General features: G+C 40.0%; 1 protein-coding gene across 1 annotated transcript; it reads left to right on the top strand.

The window, feature by feature from the left end:
* The first annotated feature begins 111 nt into the window (after positions 1-111).
* LOC136220470 (putative receptor-like protein kinase At3g47110) lies at positions 112-11,884 on the top strand. Its single transcript, XM_066008285.1, has 3 exons — positions 112-602; positions 6,623-8,963; positions 11,297-11,884. The coding sequence occupies exons 1-3, from the start codon at positions 255-257 to the stop codon at positions 11,701-11,703; spliced, it is 3,096 nt and encodes a 1,031-aa protein (XP_065864357.1). The 5' UTR covers positions 112-254; the 3' UTR covers positions 11,704-11,884.
* The last annotated feature ends 8,844 nt before the right edge of the window (positions 11,885-20,728 follow it).

Raw genomic sequence — 20,728 nt, 5'->3', positions numbered from 1 at the left:
CAATTACTTAGGTAGCATTAAATTCCAAAAGTTGGAATTCGATTATTTTATTCTCTGATTAAGACATCTAAACTACCTTAGAGCTTAAAAGTCCAAATGTCAATTATAGCTTCATCTGTCAAGAATATTGACAAAAAGCTACTTTTGGATAAATTTGCTTATGATTTTTTTTTTTCAATATTCAAACTGATTACACACTTATAATTATGATCTGATCTTGAATTTGATTATAATTCAGTTCCATTCCCAAATTCATGGAACATGTAAAAAGCTGTTCTTCAAATCCTTTTCATCTGCTGCTATTTTTTTCCTTCTCAGCTTTCAGCTTCCTATGGCTCCAAGCTCTTGCTTCAAGCAACGAAACGGATCATCTTTCTCTGCTCAAATTCAAGCAAGGAATAACCAGTGATCCTCATGAAATCTTCAACTCCTGGAATGATTCTCTCCCCTTCTGCAGTTGGCTCGGAATCACTTGCAGCCGTCGCCACGAAAGAGTCACTTCTTTCATCTTACAAGGCCAGAATTTGTCCGGATTGATATCGCCCTTTATCGGAAACCTGAGTTTTCTCAGGGTCCTTGACCTTTCAGATAACAGTTTTCAGGTATGGGTATCACAGGATGAGTTATCGTGTCATAATCGTGTATATGTGATATATATGGTGTCATAATCGATATCACCTTATATCGGAAACCTGAGTTTTCTCAGGGTTCCTGACCTTGCAGGTAACAGTTTTCAGGTAGGAGAATATAAAGATAAGTTATCGTGTCATAATCGTGTGTTTATGATATATATCGTGTCATAATTGTGTATAAATGAGTATATATTGTGTCATAATTTATGTTGCACGAACAGTTCTAGTTAGTAGTGTTTCTGAGTTTCGTGTCTGTGTCTGTGTCTATTTTTATTTCTAGGCTATTTAATGAAGGTTATGTTTTAGAAATAACGTTTCCCTTGTCCGTTTCCATGTCCGTTTCTATGTCCGTGTCTGTGCAACATAGATCATAATCGATCTCGCCTTATATCGGAAACCTGAGTTTTCTCAGGGTTAACAGTTTTCGAGTAGGGGTATCACATGATAGGTTCTTGTGTCATAATCATGTATATGATAATATTGGTGTTGTTGTGTCGGAAATTAACAGCTTGTTACATATCAGAGAAAGAATAAATCAGGCATTAGTATTATGTAACTGCATTTAATTACCATTATGTTATGAGTGTATTTCTGTTATGATGCTATTTTGTTTTCTAGCTAGTTTGTTATGCCAGCTGGCATTCTTGATAGTTATCTTGTAACCGTTTGGCCTTTTATAGCAGGTCATGCTCATTGAGCAACTTTATCAATAGAATCATCTACTTATTCCTCCTAAATTCTCTTCTTCTCCTATCTTCTTCCTCTCTAAATTCTAGATCGGAATCAGCAGAACTCAGGTTCTGACATTGGTATCAGAGACGACGGTTCCTCCGGCCGTTTATGGTCCATCCGCAGACAAGAGCAACAACAACACGAATTCATATGGAAGAAATTACAGAGCAGTTGAAAGCACTGAGTGCTGAACTGACAGAGCAAAGATCGTCGACGGAGACGAAGCTGTCGGAATTGCAAATTCAGATTTCCGATGAACAGAGGGTTCAAAACCAGAGGATCGAAGCTCTGTTAACTGAGCAGACTCAGATTCGGAAGGAACAATCTGCAATGCATCAATCCCTACTCACTTCTCACAAAAACTTAGAAACTCTTGTTCAGAAAACCATCGCCGCCATTTCCAAGATGGTGGAACCTCATTCTGAATCGATTTCGATTCCACTAAAAACCCATGTTAATCATTTCAAAGAGAAGAGTGCCTTCTCTGGTTCTGACGGAATACTTGGGCGAACTCCGTCCGGAGGATTTACAGGCTTCACTCCGTCGGGATATTATGCCGGCGAAAACTCTGGTAGTAAGGTAACGGTACCGGTCAATAAAATGTTACCGCGATGCGAGTTACCTCCATTTGATGGAACTGAAGCAGATATCTGGGCGAGCAAATGCAGCAAATATTTCCAGATATTTGAAGTTAGCGAGGAGAAACGAGTAGATCTGGCTGGATTGTTTATGCAGGGGCGTGCGGAGAAATGGTACCGGAACTGGAAACCCAGTCATCCGACAGTAACTTGGCCGGAATTTGTTGATGAGGTGAGCAAACGATTTCCAGACACCGCAGTGCGTGATGCTGTGGAACAATTACTTAAGCTACGCCAGATTACAACGGTGGATGCATTCCAGGATAAATTTGAGGAAATGAAGCTCCGCCTGGAAAAGTCTTACCCCACCATCGATGAGGATTTTTACTGTAAGGGATTCATCGCTGGCCTCAAACCAGAATTGCAAACTTCAGTAAGATCCTTCAAACCTGTAACCTTATACGATGCAATTCAACAAGCTAAGTTTCAGGAATTACATGTTCAAGCCATGATGGAAGCACTGAAACCTAAGCCTACCTTTCGATCACCCATCCAAAATAAGCCCTGGTCACCTACTACACCTTCTAAGCCAAACACAACCCCTGTAGCTTCACACAAACTGCCTGAACCTAACCAACTAGTCACCACTCAACCTTCACCCCTGAAAAGAACTCCTGGAGTTTGTTGGCGCTGTGGAGATAAGTATTTTCCAGGCCATACTTGCACCACTAAGAAGTTGCACGCTATGGAAGCTTTGGAAGAGGAACCTGAGCCAACTAATGAGGAAATACAGGAGGCAGAGGAACCTTCCCCACCTTCACCAGATGAAGAGCAAATTTCCCTGTCCATTCATGCTCTTACTGGAGGAAGAACCAATGGAACCTTAAAACTAAAAAGGACTATGCAGAAGAAGGTTATTCACATCCTAATAGATAGTGGGAGCACCCATAGTTTTGTGGATGAGCACTTTGCCAAGGAGATTAAACTTCCACTACTCAAGGTCAAGCCTGCAGCAGTCACCATTGCAGATGGAAGGCAACTGACAGTACAATACAAATGCAATGACTGTTCCTGGACAATGCATCACACCAGGTTTCTTTTTACTTTACGAGTACTAGAATTAGGGGAATATGATTTGATTTTGGGAGCTGATTGGATGAGAGCTCATACCCCTGTGACATTTGATTTTGACAACAATAGGTTAATTGTATGTAAGGATAAGAAAGAAGTGGAACTTAAGGGCATGGAGGTTGAGGAGATGTCCATTAAGCAGATGACTCTTAAGTCAATGAACAAACTCATCACTAAAGGTTGGAAAGGTGTGGCTTCCACCCTGTTCCTAATGCAACTTAGTGAGGAAAATGCTCTTTCACCAAACACTTTAACCACCAACCCACCTGAACCCTTACCACCTGCACCACCAGCTTATATACCCTTACTACACCAATACAAAGCCTTGTTCCTAACTCCTACAGCCTTACCTCCACAAAGATCCCATGATCATTCAATACCTCTAAAAATTAATGAACCAGTCAATGTCAGGCCTTACAGATATTCATTTCATCAGAAAAATGAAATAGAGAGATTAATAGCTGAAATGCTTACCTCTGGTGTTATTCAGCCTAGTACAAGCCCTTATGCTTCCCCAGTTTTACTTGTTAAGAAAAAGGAGGGAACCTGGCGGTTCTGTGTTGATTATAGGGAGCTTAACAAGCATACTATAAAGGACAAATTCCCCATACCTATAATTCAGGAGCTTATTGATGAACTACAAGGGGCCACAGTGTTTACTAAGCTCGACCTACGAGCTGGTTATCATCAGATTCGTATGCGAATGGAGGATGTTCCTAAAACAGCCTTTAAGACACACTCGGGACACTATGAGTTCCTAGTGATGCCTTTTGGGCTCACAAATGCACCAGCTACTTTTCAATCACTAATGAATACTATATTTCAGCCCTATCTTCGCAGGTTTATCTTGGTTTTCTTTGATGATATTCTCATCTTTAGCAAGACAGAGGCAGAGCATCTTCAACACCTAGAGCTTACATTTCAGCTGCTGTCTCAGCACCAACTCTTCGCAAAGGGGTCTAAGTGTGATATAGCTGTGCCTTCGGTCTCTTATCTAGGCCACATCATTTCTGCTGCCGGAGTGTCCACAGACCCAGCAAAAATTGTTGCCATGACTGAATGGCCAATGCCAACTACTCTCAAGGGTCTTAGAGGGTTTCTGGGTCTCACCGGTTACTACAGACGATTCATTAAGGGGTATGGCCTTAAGTAAACCCTTAACAGACTTGCTCAAGAAAGATCAGTTTCACTGGACCACTTCTGCTACAGAAGCATTTTTAGAGCTTAAGCAGCTCATGTCTCAAGCCCCTGTGTTAGCTCTCCCTGACTTCACCAAGCCCTTTGTGCTCGAGTGTGATGCAAGTGGCTCAGGAATAGGAGCCGTGCTCATGCAACACGGGCGACCCATCTGCTTTCTCTCTACAAAGCTCAGCCCTAGACACCAATCCCTTTCTGCATATGAACGGGAACTGCTGGCCATAGTACAAGCTTGCACCACTTGGCGCCACTACCTCGAATCTTCCCCGGTTATCATAAAAACAGATCATGAGAGCATAAAACATCTCCTTGAGCAGAAGCTACACACATATTTGCAGCAAAAAGGTATATCCAAACTACTTGGATTGGATTATACAATTCAATACAAACGGGGGCAAGATAATAAAGTGGCTGATGCCCTCTCTCGACAAATGGAAGACAACATGGCACTCCAGGCCATTAGTCTGGTAATTCCTACTTGGCTGGAGGAGGTCCAAGCTTCTTATGAACATGATACAGCTGCTCAAGTATTGCTGCAACAGCTGTTGGTTCAACCTCAAGGGAAACCACCCTATTCCTTACATAATGGCATTCTTAAGTATCATGACAGGATCTATATTGGGGCATCTACGGAGCTACGATCTAAGATTGTGTCCACTTGTCACAACTCTCCAGTTGGGGGACATTCTGGGGTTAAAGGCACCCTCACCAAACTACAACATCAGTTCTACTGGCCAAGAATGAAGGCAGAGGTTATAAAATGGATCTCATCCTGTGACACTTGCTTAAGATGTAAGGTGGATCATGCTGCCTATCCAGGCCTATTACAACCACTTCCAATTCCTCAGAATGCATGGCAAGAGATCTCTATGGACTTTATTGAGAAATTACCTAAGTCAAAGGGGTTTGATACTATATTGGTGGTGATAGATCGCTTCACTAAGTCTGGCCACTTCATTCCCCTTTCTCATCCTTTTAATGCCTCAAAGGTTGCTCAAGTCTTCTTAGACTCGGTATTCAAACTCCATGGTATGCCTCAGTCCCTCATCTCGGATAGAGACAAGATTTTCACAGGCACCTTCTGGAAGGAGTTAATGAAGTTACTTGGCACTCAACTGAGGTTCAGTAGTGCCTACCACCCTCAAACAGACGGTCAAACAGAGCGATTGAACCAATGCCTAGAGGGATACCTACGCAGCATGTGTTTCCTAAATCCAAAAAAATGGTATGACTGGCTGAGCCTGGCAGAATATTGGTACAACACCAGTTATCACAGCTCCATTAAAATGAGCCCCTTTCAAGCCTTATATGGGATCTCTCCTCAACTCCCTATTGCTATAGCTCCTGAAACTACACAGGTGGCGGCTGTTGAAGCCTTCCTCACTGACAGGGAGCAAATGAATAGTTATCTGAAATCCTGTCTTGCTGCTGCTCAGAATAGAATGAAACAGACGGCTGACAAGCACCGCTCTGACAGATCCTTTCAAGTGGGAGACATGGTTTTTCTTAAAATACAGCCCTATCGACAGTTGACCTTGGCTGCTCGCACTTCTCAGAAACTCTCAGCTAAGTACTATGGTCCCTATTTGATTGTAGAAAAGATTGGTCAGGTGGCTTACAAGTTGCAACTTCCCCAAATTGCAAACTTCATCCTGTATTCCACGTTTCTCTTCTTAAGAAACAGCTACATCCTGAAATTCCTGTTTTCACTACCCTACCACCAGTCATGGACCCTGATTACATTATCACTCCTAGCAAGGTTATTAACACTAGAACAGCGTTCATAAATGATCAACCCACTCCACAGCTTCTAATTCGTTGGTCAGGGTTTTCAGCAGTGGATGCTACGTGGGAGGATGAACAAGCCATTCGTCGCCAATTCCCTGAATTTTATCATTCTTGGGGACAAGAATGCGCAAAAGGGGAGGGAATTGTTACATATCAGAGAAAGAATAAATCAGGCATTAGTATTATGTAACTGCATTTAATTACCATTATGTTATGAGTGTATTTCTGTTATGATGCTATTTTGTTTTCTAGCTAGTTTGTTATGCCAGCTGGCATTCTTGATAGTTATCTTGTAACCGTTTGGCCTTTTATAGCAGGTCATGCTCATTGAGCAACTTTATCAATAGAATCATCTACTTATTCCTCCTAAATTCTCTTCTTCTCCTATCTTCTTCCTCTCTAAATTCTAGATCGGAATCAGCAGAACTCAGGTTCTGACACAGCTCTGTTTTCAGTGTATATGATATGAAATCATGTTGTTGTGTCAAAAAGTAATAGCTCTATTTTCAGTGTATATGATATTATATCGTTTTTTATGTCAGAAATTAACAGCTCTATTTTCAGGGCCAAATCCCTCAGGAACTCGGCAAACTTTTCCGACTAGAATATCTATTTGCCAGCTCGAATTCTCTAACAGGCGAAATTCCGAGCAACTTAAGCCGATGTAACCAACTCAAACAAATTTCTCTAAACTTCAATCAACTTGGCGGACGAATTCCTTCGGAACTCGGAAGTTTGACAGAGCTTGAGTTGCTTTATCTTGCTGCAAACAATCTTGGAGGCGAAATTCCAGCTTCACTCGGCAACCTTTCATCGCTCACCGGTTTCACTTTTGCTAGAAATAATCTGACAGGAAAAATTCCAGCAGACATGGATAGATTAAAAAGCTTAACACTTTTCATGGTTTCAGCAAATCATTTATCGGGTAATGTTCCTGCAAGACTCTTCAATATCTCTTCAATTGTGTTTTTTTCAACTGCTGGGAATCAATTGAATGGGAGTATACCGGAAAATATCGGCCTCACTCTGCCGAATCTCGAAGAATTTTACATGGGGGGAAACGAATTTTCGGGGACTATCCCGAATTCGTTGTCGAATGCTTCTCATTTGCAGCAGTTTGATGTTACTATAAATAAGTTCAAGGGACAAGTACCATATTTCGGAAATCAGCCTAACCTCTCGTGGCTCGGGCTTGCTGAGAATTTTCTTGGGTTTAACATTTCTGACGACTTGATGCCGTTACAATCTTTGACGAACTCTACGAAATTGCAATTCTTGGGTTTGGCTAACAACAATTTTGGAGGTGATTTGCCAGATTTTGTAGCTAATTTGTCTACTAATCTAAATAGATTGCATCTTGGTGGTAATCAGTTTACAGGAATGATTCCTGAGGCCTTGGAAAATTTCGTTAACTTGATTGATATCCGTATGGAGAAGAACTTGTTCGTAGGCGCTATTCTGACGTATTTTGGCAAGCTTGGGAAGCTGCAACGGTTGCTTTTATGGGGAAACAGATTGTCTGGTGAAATTCCATCGTCCTTGGGAAATCTGACTCAACTTTATGTGCTTAGTTTGTCGGAAAATCGACTGAAAGGAAGCATTCCTGCGAGTATTGGAAATTGCACGGGTTTGAATTCTCTTGTTGTTGATCAGAACGAGCTTGAAGGCCGCATACCGTATCAGATTATGCTCCTGCCTGCCTTAACAATGTTTCTGAATTTTGCAGATAACTTATTAAGTGGAAATCTACCAGCAGAAGTAGGGAAGCTTGTAAATGTAAATTATCTAGATGTTTCGAAAAACAAGCTTTCAGGCGAAATTCCGACGACTATTGGTGATTGTTCCGCGCTTGAATATCTTTATCTGCAAGGAAATTCTTTCCAAGGAGATATTCCTTCATCTTTAGCTTCTTTGAGAAGCGTTCGGATATTAGACCTTTCACGAAACAACTTGACAGGAGAGATTCCGAAAGATTTGGAGAATCTTTCTTTTCTACAATACTTAAATCTTTCATTCAACGATCTTCAGGGCGAAGTTCCGACAGAACAAGTTTTCCGAAATGCTACTGCATTATCACTGACTGGCAATTCCAAGCTTTGTGGTGGTGTCACGGAACTTCTTCTGCCAAAATGTCCCGAGAAACTAATAAAGAAAGGCGTCTCTTTCTCTCGTACTTTGAAGATAGCAATTATAGTAACTTCTGTTGTTCTTGGTTGCTCTTTCGTTCTAGCTTGCGTACTAGTTTATCGGAGAAAGAAACCGATAAGTAGCTCAGTTTCTACGCCTTTATCGACGGATCTTTATGTCAAGGTATCTTATCAGGATCTTTATATCGCAACGAATGGATTCTCTTCGGAAAATTTGATTGGAGCTGGCAGCTTTGGTTCCGTATACAAAGGTTTCCTCGACGAAATCGATAAGACCGTCGCTATTAAGGTACTCAAACTTGAACAAAAGAATGCTTTCAAGACGTTAATAGCCGAATGCAATGTACTAAAGAACGTCAAGCATCGGAATCTTGTTAAACTACTATCCTATTGCTCGAGTTTGGATTACCGACAAAATGAATTCAAAGCTCTAATCTTTGAATTCATGGAAAACGGAAGTCTAGACGAGTGGCTACATCATGACAACGACAATGATAATCAGGCTAGAAACTTGAGTTTCCTCGAAAGGTTGAATATCGCAATCGATGTGGCGTCTGCATTGCATTATCTTCATGACCTCTATGGAAGATCAATCATTCATTGTGACTTGAAACCAAGCAATGTGCTTCTTGATAAGAACATGGTTGCTCGTGTAAGCGATTTCGGTTTGGCTAAGTTCTTATCGATCAACAACGATGAATCTCGGAGCGAAAGCAGCACAATTGGAATCAAAGGGACTATTGGATATGCTCCTCCAGGTACGCATAGCCCTGTCTGGTTTTTCGCATTTCTAATATTCCCCCTTTGAGTATTATGATAGGTTTTTCACATTTCTAATATAACTTTGGATTGAACCTCCATTTGGCTCCCCTTTTAAGTATTTTGAATCGAAAACTAACCAATTTGTTAAATTTTTGCCACATGACATAATTTTTGACACGTGACGTGTAAATATAACAAATTTTTAATTTTTTTTTTTTATAGATAAATAAGAAAAAAAATGGGCAATGTACGAAAAAAATGCTCGTGGTTTGCCTTGTTTGCAAATAGAGGTCCGTGGTTTAAAAGTTTGCAAATAGAGGTATGTGGTATACTTTTTTTACAAAACAAAGTATTTAAAATTAAACTTTTAAGTAATTGATAACAATAAGAGCATTTTTTTATTTTTTTTCAATTACATTTATATATTGACAAAATACAGATCACAAAATCAAATTGCAACTGTGTAAAATGAACTTAAATATCAATTTTCATAAACTGTCAAATTAGTAAAAAAAGTAAAATTTCACCATATTATTTATTGTTTCGATTTAAAAAGTTATTTTTTTCGGGGGTTGTGTTTTGCTGATATGTAAGAATGTTTTTTTTTTAGATAAAAACTTCTTTGGTTATAATCTTTGGTTGTAATCAGAACTTAAATGTGTAATTGTAATACTTTGTTTTGTAAATAAAACATACTACAGACCTTTATTTGTGATCTGTATTTTCAAAATTCTAGCGTGTTTCCCATAAATTAAGAATACAATTAAGGGTAAATAATTTATTAGTCCCCTAGTTTTTACCTAACACACTGTTTAGTCTTCCTATTTTGAAAAACACATTTTAAGGTCCCTATCTTTTGTCAATATTAACCTTGTGGTCCTTTTATCTATTTTTTTAGATTTTTAACCCAACATATCTTAACTTTTAGGACAACCACAGTACAATACAAGTTGACTATGTTACTCTGTTATTTTATATCTATCTGTTTATGCTAAAATATAACGATTACAAATCTAAAAAAACTACACAAAAGGACCAAAGGGTTAATATTAGCAAATATTAGAGACCTTATAATGTGTTTTTCAAAATAGGGGACTAAACAGTGTGTTAGGTAAAAAGTAAGGGACTAATAAATTATTTACCCTACAATTAATATAGAGTCAAATTAATGGTCGGGGGAATAAGCTTTGGAATGTTCAAAAACACATAGATACATTGAAAACCATGATAAAAATGCAATACAAAAATTCTATATGGGAAAACAATTAAATCAATTGCCACAGTTCAAAAAAAAAATCAATTACTACATGTATATATCACGTGTCAAAAATTGTGTAATGTGACAAAAAATTTAACAAATCGGTTAGTTTTCCATTGCCACCCATGTGAATACTTCAAATGTTACAAAATGATAACACACTTGACAAATAACAAAATTTTAAAGACCACAAAGGCTAAATTTGAGTTTAATTCAATAACTTTTGTCGAGAACGACTCAATTCTAATTAAATTATAAGTATTTGAAGTCGATGAATTTATTTCGAGTCAAATCATTACGTTAGAGACACAAAAGTGTTTGAAGATTACCAATTAAGGTTGGCTTGAGTGATTAAGGGTCTCAAGTCGCTTAAGTTGGATCTTGAGTTCAATTAAGTGGCCACCCATTAAGTCACTCAACTTTATGCTTTCTAACATTATGACTACTAAATTTCAATTAACATCTCAAAATGACCGTTGACGATCTCAAAGTGAAAACGTACAAAAAAAAAAAAAAAAAAAAAAAAAAGTTGTTAGAACCACATTAACTAAACTTCAAAACGTAACGTAAATACTTGATACATCTATTGCTCCCTGTACCTAAAACTTCAACTGTCTCCCCGAACTTTTAAAAGTTCCAAATAACCATATATTCTTGTGAAATTTTATTCAATAACCCCTATTCCTGTCCAATTGCATATAATAATGTGAAAACTTCAACTGTTTGTGAACTTTTAAATGTTTCTAATTATTTGTCCATTTAGCATTTTCTTTTTGATACGTAGCGAGTACTTTGACACATGACAATATGTATCAAGTCACTCAACTTTACCCTTTCTAATAATATCATGACCACTAAATTTCAATTAACATTCCAAAATGACCGTTGATGAATTCAAAATGAAAACGTGCAAAAATTAAAATTGTTAGAACTACGTTAACTATAGAACTACTTCTTTATTTTTCACAATCACAATTTTGAACTTTCTCTCTAGGCATTCCATTTTTCTTTCTAATCAAACAACATTTGAATGACGAAAATTTAATAATTTCTAACGATTTTCATATGCAGAGTACGGAATGGGGAGTCGAGCATCAAGAGAAGGAGATGTGTATAGCTATGGGATCCTTATACTAGAGATATTTTCAAGAAAAAGACCAACTGATGAAACAATGTTAAAAGACAATTTTACCCTTCATAACTTGGTGAAAAATGCATTGCCAGAAAAAGTTACGGAGATTGTTGATCCAATTCTAATTACCCCTAGAGAAATTGAAAACAAAAAAGAAAAGGTAGAAGATGATGATGACGTGGCAAATTGGTTGGTCTCCGTATTTCAAGTTGGAATAGCTTGTTCAAGAGAATCCCCTAAACATAGAATGAAAATGGTAGATGTTGTTAAACAACTACATTTGATAAGAACATCGTTAATGGATTCAGGATTTACTGATAGGGGTGTTTGTGATAGTATCTCGTGATTTATAGGTACTAAATTGATATTTTTTTAGATGTGTTTTACATGAGAAAAAAATAGAAAAGTACAAAATTGCAATTTTACCTAACTGATGCGGTTGAAGAATTGATTTATAAGTTCGTAGAACAATTTGATAAATTTTAATGTAGTAGTAATTTTGCAATTTTTACTAAATTTTTGAGTTTCGGTTTTTTTCATGGTGATGTTCGTGCTATTTCAGATAAATTCATTCGTTTGTCTTTAAAATTGCAATTTACTGTTTTGGGGGTTTTTAAGTATTTTTCTATTGTGTTTTGGAATTAATTTTAGGGTTTTCGCTTTGCTATTTAAGAAACATTTTCCCGATGTTTTATGTTGCTTTTGATATTCTATAAACATATTTCGGTTTTTCCAAAGTTTTCTGTAATTTTGAGAGTGTAAATTATATACGTGGTGTATAACCTTTATTATTTTTCACACTTTGGTGTACAACTTTCAATTTTACGCACAAAATTGTACAACGTTTTGGTGATCTCCCACTAAAGTATACAAACGGTAATTATAATCGGTCAACGTGAAGTCAACACGCCACATCAGCAATTTAACTGACATGACACGTTGATGTCGCATTGACCGATCACTTTTCAAGAAAAAGACCAATTGATGATGCAATGTTAAAAGACAATCTTACCCTTCATAACTTGGTGAAAAATGCATTGCCAGACAAAGTTATGGAGATTGTTGATCCAACTCTAATTATCCCCAGAGAAATTGAAAACAAGAAAGGAAAGGTAGAAGATGATGATGACGTGGCAAATTGGTTGGTCAAAGTGTTTCAAGTAGGAATAGCTTGTTCAAGAGAATCCCCTAAATATAGAATGAAAATGGTAGATGTTGTTAAACAACTACATTTGATAAGAACTTCATTTACGGATTCAGGATTCACTGATAGGGATGCTTGTGATGGTATCTCGTGATTTTTAGGTGCTAAATTGATATTTTTTTAGATGTATTTTACATGAAAAGAAAAAGAAAAGTACAAAATTGCAATTTTAACGAACTGATGCAGTTGAAGACTTGGTTTACAAGTTCGTAGAATAATTTAATAAATTTTAATGTAGTGATACTTTTTGTAATTTTTACTAAATTCTTGAGCTTCGGTTTTTTTTCACGGTGTTGTTCGTGCTATTTCATTCGTTTATGTTTCTAAAATTGCAATTTATACTGTTTTTGGGGTTTTTATGAAGTTTTTCTTTTTTTAAGTATTTTCCTGTTGTGTTTTGGAATCAGTTTTAGGGTTTTCGTTTTGCTATTTAAGAAACATTTTTAGATGTTTTATATTGCTTTTGATATTCTATAAACATATTTCATTTTTTCCAAAGTTTTTTTTTAAAATTTTGAAGGATAAATTACATACGTGGTGTACAACTTTCAATTTTATAGATAAAGTTTTGGTGATCTCCCACTAAAATGTAGAGCTGATAATTATGACATGTTAACGCGAAATCAACACGTCATGTCAGCAATTTGACATCCCTAAAAGTAGAAGATGCTGACATGTTGCGTTGACCGATCACTTTTCAAGAAAAATACCAACTGATATAATGTTAAAAGACAATTTTACCCTTAATAACTTGGTGAAAAATGCATTGCCAGAAAAAGTTATGGAGATTGTTGATCCAATTCTAATTATCCCCACAGAAATTGAAAACAAGTAAGGAAAGGTAGAAGATGATGCTGACCTGGCAAATTGGTTGGTCTCTGTGTTTCAAGTTGGAATAGCTTGTTCAAGAGAATCCCCAAAACATAGAATGAAAATGGTAGATGTTGTTAAACAACTACATTTTATAAGAACTTCATTTACGGAGTCAGGATTCACTGATAGGAGTGTTTGTGATGGCATTTCGTGATTTATAGATGCTAAATTAATATTCTTTGGATGTGTTTTACATAAAAAAAAGAAAGAGAAAAGTATAAAAATAAACTTGTGGTTTGATAACTTGTCGGATTTAATTCGATGGTCCTCGTCGTAGTTACCTGCAAAACAAAACCGGAGACAGGATCTCCGGGAAAACTCTCCGATGATCAAGTCAGTTTTATGTGGAAGGCTAGTAGATTGATAATAGTATTGAGGGGAAAAATGTCAACCTACCTCCCCATTTGCTTTCATGTCTCTTTTATAAGTACCTCTAGGTAACCGCCGAGGGCGGTTACTCTTTCTATGCCACGTCCCTTACGTGGCCACCAACGTGGTTTCGTTTGTTTGAGTGGGAGGTTTAATGCCCTGTTAGGATTTTGGGGCGGTTATCCGCTTTACCCGCTTCCTTTATTAGGAGCCCATTTGATCTTGAACCATGGGCCTAAGTATAGGTTGGGTCCGTGTTTATGATTCGGCCCGGTTTGGCTTCGCGGATCATCACATGCCTCCCCCTTAGTTTTGCAAGAGCCCTTTAGGGTCTTTTCATATGTTATAGGCAACTCTTCGTCTTTGTCTGGATATTCAAAATTCGAAAGTGGTTCCTTCGTTCTCCGTCATTTCCTCTCCGGCGTCAACAACTTTGCGTTCGTTCTTCTCTGTATTCTTTCTCACATGTAAGTTTTCCCCTTCTGTAACTTGCAGCTCGTTCAACTATTTCTTATTTCTGTTCGTTCCCCTCCCTGATATGTCGAACCCTGAACTTGATTTCGCACCTTTCGATGAAAATTACGATCGCGAGGTGTCTCACGAGGTCGAGGAGATGGTTGATGAAGTTTCAACTAGCTCTCCTAGGTCGGACTCTCATCCCGCCGATTTTCTCCATTTGGCGAATACAACTGATGAGGGCCTAGGTTTCGACCCCAAGAAGTTGATTCCACCACTTGTCCCAACTCCCCGTTTATTACCGAAAAAGGATAGGTCCGGAAGCTTAGTTTGCCGCGAGACGATTGACGACTTGCGGGAGCAATATCCTTGGCTTCAAGGCCTGGAGACAAGCATTCCCGGGGAAAATGGAGGGCCTGGCGACTACCCAAAGGGGTACTTTACCATTTTTGTCGCCCAGATTATCTGCGGTTTCACGTATCCGCTGGCGGATGAGATTGCTTCCATCCTTGGTGGTTATGGAATCGCACCTGGACAACTGCATCCCAATGGATGGGCCGACTTAACCCTAGATAAGTTTCTGGCGGATTGTCTGGAGGTTCCCCTCTCGCTCAAGATTTTCTCTAAGCTTCATCATTTCAAGAGTTCGGGGGAGTACTTTACTTTCATCCGACAGAGCGGTTACTACGGCTTTGATGAGAAGTCAAACAAAATCCGTGAGTGGGATAAGTCCTATTTCTTCATTAAGTTCCATGAAGGGAATCCAAACTTTCTTCGCTGCTGGGGCCGACCCAATGTAAAGAGTTTGAACTTTGGTTACCCCAGCCAGGAAGAATCCGCTATTATAAAGTTCTTGAAGAGTACCCCTCCTTTTGTATGGACATATGATCAGGCATTCCATATGCTAAGAAGCCGAGTAGCGATTGCCTACCGCGAGGGAGATCGCGTTGTCTATATCCCTTATCGCGTTTTTGTACAAGGTACTATTAACTTATTTCCAAGTTGATGATTTCTTTTAACCCTTTGCAGGGGTGATCCTTTATCTCAACTCGCTGCAGATCGGGAAGCGAAAGCCCTGGCGAGAAGGAAGAAGCGGATGGCGGGAACAACTTCTGTTGCAGGGGCGAATTCTCCGGTGGGGGCGACTTCTGTTGAGGCGGCTTCCCCCACAATTGCTTCCGTTTCACAGGGCCCCGCTTCTGTTTCTGAGGAGCTTCCCTTAAATAGGAAGCGGAAGAGTAACGTGGATGTGGAGTCTTCTCGCCCTAGGAAGAAGAATACCTCCGTATCCTTGCCTGTCGGTGGTACATCTACATCCACTCCATCCAAAGCCAAAGGCGGTACCCCATTTCATAAGGTATCATAATTTATTCGCTCTTCTTGCGTTATTTATTTTCTCTTATCAGTTTTCGCTGTTCTCCTGACCCTTCTCCTTGTGTATCCATAGCCGATTCCTGATATCAGCGGATGGTGGACCAGAACCTTTGGTAAAGCCGTGAGCTTTTCCTATAGGGACATTGTTTCTTCCATATGCAATGTCCTTGGGTGACTTCCCTCCGCTTCCCGTGTGCGCGAACAGGTGCCGCTTCCGACTGCCATGGAGGGGATTGAGAAGCGTGCTATAGAGGTATATTGCTTTCTACTCATGTTCCATCCCTCAAATGCATGTCTCCATTCGCTCTTTTTATTCACGTATCGTCCTATATGCAGATTATCAATTTCGCGGAGGGTGCTCTCTGCAGGGATGCTGAACGAGCTAGAGAGCTGGAAAGCCTTGGCACTGAATTGGCGACTCAGAAGTCGCTTTTTGATGATGTCCAAGGCAAAGTAAAGGCCCTTGAAGGTGCTTGTCAGAAGGCCATCAGCGAGAAGGAGGAAGCTCTCAAATCCCTCCAGGCTAAGTCCGATGAGCTTCAGAAGGTTATTGATGATCTGAATTCGTCTAAGGAAGCTTTGGAGATGCAAAAGAGGAGGGCCGAGGAGATCACCGCTGAAGATGGTGCTCGCATCTATTGGTATGGAGAGCGGATTCATGCGGCTTATGAGCATGGACATCCAGATCATGTACTTAATCGCCCCAAGGTTCCCATTCCTGAAAAGGATTTAGCTGAAAAATGGGACAAGTTGGAGGCCGAGGATGCCGATATGGATGAGGTACTTCTCCTAGATTGGCAGAGTTTTCATGACTCTCTAATTAGCTGTGAGATCCCAAATCAGAACGTAGAAGGAGGGGTACCACAAGATGTTTCTCACGTTGAACAAGAGGTACCTCACTCTGATGTGGTTACTGATTTGACTGTTGGGGATACGCTTGAAGCAGATCACCCCATAGGAGAAGATGAAGGAGCCGCTGAAGGCGAAGGGGGCAACAGAGGCGAAGGAGAAGAAACTGTAGTATAATTTTATTTATATCCGAACTGTTGTATGTAACAAACTGCCAGTATATATATCAACCGAGCGACTTTGCCGCCGCTTTACATATATACGCAATTATTGTTTTATTCTTCTTCGCTTTAATGCCGGTTATTTTCGTATGCGACCCTTGCCTCTTGCCGACTTCATACTTGTAATTTTTCGTAGTTAGTTTTGTTTTCATTAGGGTGGCCAGACCCTTTTTGCAATTTTTTGAGTACTCATTTATTCGCTTAATTTTATGCCTTATAATTTTTCAAATAATCATAAGGTTAACCATAAGGTTTTGCGAATGATGCGTAATCATGCATCCGCCTTTCTTTTGTAGGCAACACATTTATGTGTTTAAGGTTAACCATAAGGTTTTGCGAATGTTGCATAATCATGCATCCGCCTTTCTTTTGTAGGCAACACATTTATGTGTTTGTATTAGCAGTTTGAAAAGGACCTGCATTCAGCCGTAGCATACTGAATAATTGTAACCAATGAACTTCTTTATTGATAAAGAAAAAAGACTTCTTGTTACATGGGTACCTAAACTGTGTGGGATCAAAGCCTCATTAAAACCTTTTATCAGAAAACCCAGTGGGAAAAAACTCATAAAAGGAAAAAGAGTACTCGTCATTTCCCTGAACTACTCGGCCTGTTTATATAGGCGTAGATTCTCTAGATTCCAGGTGCGCGGGAGCTTTTTGCCGCTCATTTCTTCTATTTCAAAAGTTGATGGTCCCAACTTCTTGGATACCCTGTAAGGCCCGATCCAGTTGACGCCTAATTTTCCTTTGCCTTCTTTGGACTGTATTTTATCTTCTTTTTTCAAGACCAAGTCGCTCTCATTGATTATCACCTTTCGCACCCTTCTGTCATGATACTTCTTGATTCTATTGCGATATACTGCCATTCGCATGTAAGCTTTTTCCCTTCGTTCTTCAACAGAATCCAATGCATCTCTAATGTTGATAGGATTTTGGGTGTCGCAGTAATAAATTACCCGATCTGTAGGCGACTTGATTTCAACAGGTAGGACTGCTTCGGCTCCATAAACCAGCGAGAAAGGTGTTTCGCCTATTGCTGCTTTTACAGAGGTTCTGTATGCCCATAACATATGAGGTATCTCATCCGCCCAACCTGTTTTCTTATCACCTAGTCGCTTCTTGATTCCCTGAATCATGGCCCTGTTGGTAACCTCTGTCATACCATTCGACTGGGGATGATTTACGGAAGAAAAATGATTCTTGATCCCCATGCTTTCGCAATATGCTTTGAACTTGACACAGTTGAACTGGGTGCCATTGTCGGTTATAAGCGTTTGTGGGATTCCAAACCGCATGATAATGTTCTCTCGTAAGAACTCGATCATTCGCTCAGGTGTTTGAGTGGTTACTGCCTCCGCTTCTACCCATTTGCTGAAGTGGTCAACTGCGACTATCAAGTACTTCCTTTTCTTTGTTGTTTCTGGGAACGGACCCATTATATCGATTCCCCATGTCGCGAATGGCCACGCCGTCATTATAGTGACTTGTTCGGCTCCGGGAACATGCTTTTCATTTGCATGGATTTGACAGCTGTGACATTCCGCTACCATCTTCTGGGAATCCTCCACCACCTTTGGCCAATAATAACCCATCAACTTGACTTTTCTTGCCAACGCCGCGGATGCTTCATGTGCGCCACAAATTCCTTCATGGAGTTCTCGCAGCACGTAGTCTCCTTCATTGCGGCTAATACATTTCAACCATGGACATGTATATGATTTTCGGTATAAAGTTCCATCCCGAATTGAGTATCTTGCTGACTGCCCGAGTAGCTTTCTAGCTAAACTTTTATCAACCGGCAAATCTCCATGTTCTAGATAGTGGCGGATGGGCATCCGCCAATCTTCATCGTCTTCTAGCTCTTCGATGACCATAATCTGATCGGCTTCGAATGCTGGTGACGACCTTATTTCCAAATTACATGCCTTTTGACTCCATGGGTTTCTACTCGCTGCTGCCTTTGCCAACTCATCAGCCTTTGTGTTCTGGCCTCTTGGAACATGCACCATCTCCCAGACGACTCCTTTATGTGTTAACTCCTGCGTCAATCTGCCGACAACCTGATGGTACTTGACCAGATCCTCCTGTTTCACCAGATAATTTTTTGTGATCTGATTTATCATAAGTTTAGAGTCGCTGTAGATTACCACTCTTTTCGGCATAAGTTCATTAAGCAACTTCAATCCGCATATCATTGCTTCATACTCCACGGCATTGTTGGTAGTATTGAATGTTAACCGTGCCGCATAGTATAGGCGAATAACATCCGGACCCTTGATGGCGACTCCTAGTCCAGCTCCATCTGTGGATAATGCCCCATCTGTGAACATACTCCACTCTTCTTTTTGTGCCTTTGGACATTCGTTTTCATCCCATGTGAACTCATTCACGAAATCGGCAAGTACTTGACTTTTTAGAGCTGGTCTTCCTTCGTAGCGAATATCGAACTCTCCCAAGCGAATTGACCACTCCATTAATCGGCCGGATGCGTCAGGTTTCTGTAGTACCTTTCGCATTGGAATTCCAGTTCTCACAATGATAGTATGCGCCTGAAAGTATGGCTTTAACCTAGCCGCCGTGGTTATCACCGCGAGGGCCATTTTGTCTAACCTCGAATATCGAAGTTCTGCGTCCTTCAAGACTTTACTCACGTAGTACACCGGATATTTTTGCCCTTCTTCTTCCCGTACCATTACGGTGCATATCGCCGTGCTGGTGACGGATACATAAAGAAATAAATCTTCTCCATCCTCTGGCCTGCTCATTAAGGGCGGATAACATAGTAGTCATTTTATCCCCTCGAATGCTTCTTGACAATCTGGTGTCCATTCAAAGGATTTAGATTTTTTGATGGCATTGTAGAAAGGTAGACATCTTCTAGCCGAGCATGATATGAACCGCCCTAATGCCACCAACCGCCCATTGAGTCGCTGTACTTCTCTTATATTCCTCGGTGTCTTCATCTCCATCACTGCTTTAACCTTCTCAGGATTCGCCTCAACTCCCTTGCCACTAACAATGAAACCCAGGAACTTCCCTGCTCTTGCTCCAAACGTGCATTTCTCTGGGTTCAATTTGAGGCCATATTTGATCAGCACTTCCAGGATTTCTTTAATATCCTGCGGGTGGTCTTGCATCTTCTTGCTTTTAATGATCATGTCATCTACATAGATCGAGAAGTTCTCGCCTGATTTGTCTGAAAATATTTTGTTCATCATCCGTTGATATGTTGCTCCAGCATTTTTCAGTCCAAAGGGCATCACCTTGAAGCAATAAGTTGCCTGATGAGTTATGAATGACGTCTTGATCTCATCCGCCTTCTCCATTGGTATCTGGTGGTAACTGGATTTCACATCGGTGAACGATAAAGCTTCAAATCCCGCAGTCCCATCTACCAATATATCAATGTTAGGTAGCGGATACATATCCTTCGGACAAGCTTTATTCAGATCTTTGAAGTCTACGCACATTCTGTACGTTCCATTTGGCTTTTTGACTAGCACCACATTGGCTAGCCACTCCGAATAGGTGACTTCTCGAATTGCATCTGATTTTAGCAAATCCGCCACTGCTTTTTCAATCGCCTTCTGCCTCTCTGGAGCATGTCCTCTCTTTTTCTATCGCACTGGGGTTGCACTTTTGTCCACATTCAAACGATGTGTCGCTATTTCTGGGCTTATCCCCTTCAGCACTTCATTTGGAGCGGCGAATGCCGACTCGCACTGGATCAACACATCGGTAATGGCTTTCTTTGTTTCCTCTGGAAGTCCTGCCGCTATCCGTACATTCTTGTCATTTGAGATGGCGAATAGTTCTGTTTCTCCTAACGCTTCAGCCGGCAACTTCTCATCAACTTTATCCTCTTCATCTGGCTTTGGTTCAAGTGACAATGTATAAGCTTGTTGAGATATAAGTTGATCTCCCTCAACAACGACTCGCCCTTGGTGTGTTGGCAAATGCAATGTCAAATGCTTCATTGAAATGAGCGACTCCGTTTCCGATAGGAACGGACGCCCCAGGAT

Source organism: Euphorbia lathyris, chromosome 1 (assembly GCF_963576675.1).
Source record: "Euphorbia lathyris chromosome 1, ddEupLath1.1, whole genome shotgun sequence".
Taxonomy (NCBI): Eukaryota; Viridiplantae; Streptophyta; class Magnoliopsida; order Malpighiales; family Euphorbiaceae; genus Euphorbia; species Euphorbia lathyris.
This window is presented reverse-complemented; position numbering and strand designations above follow the sequence as displayed.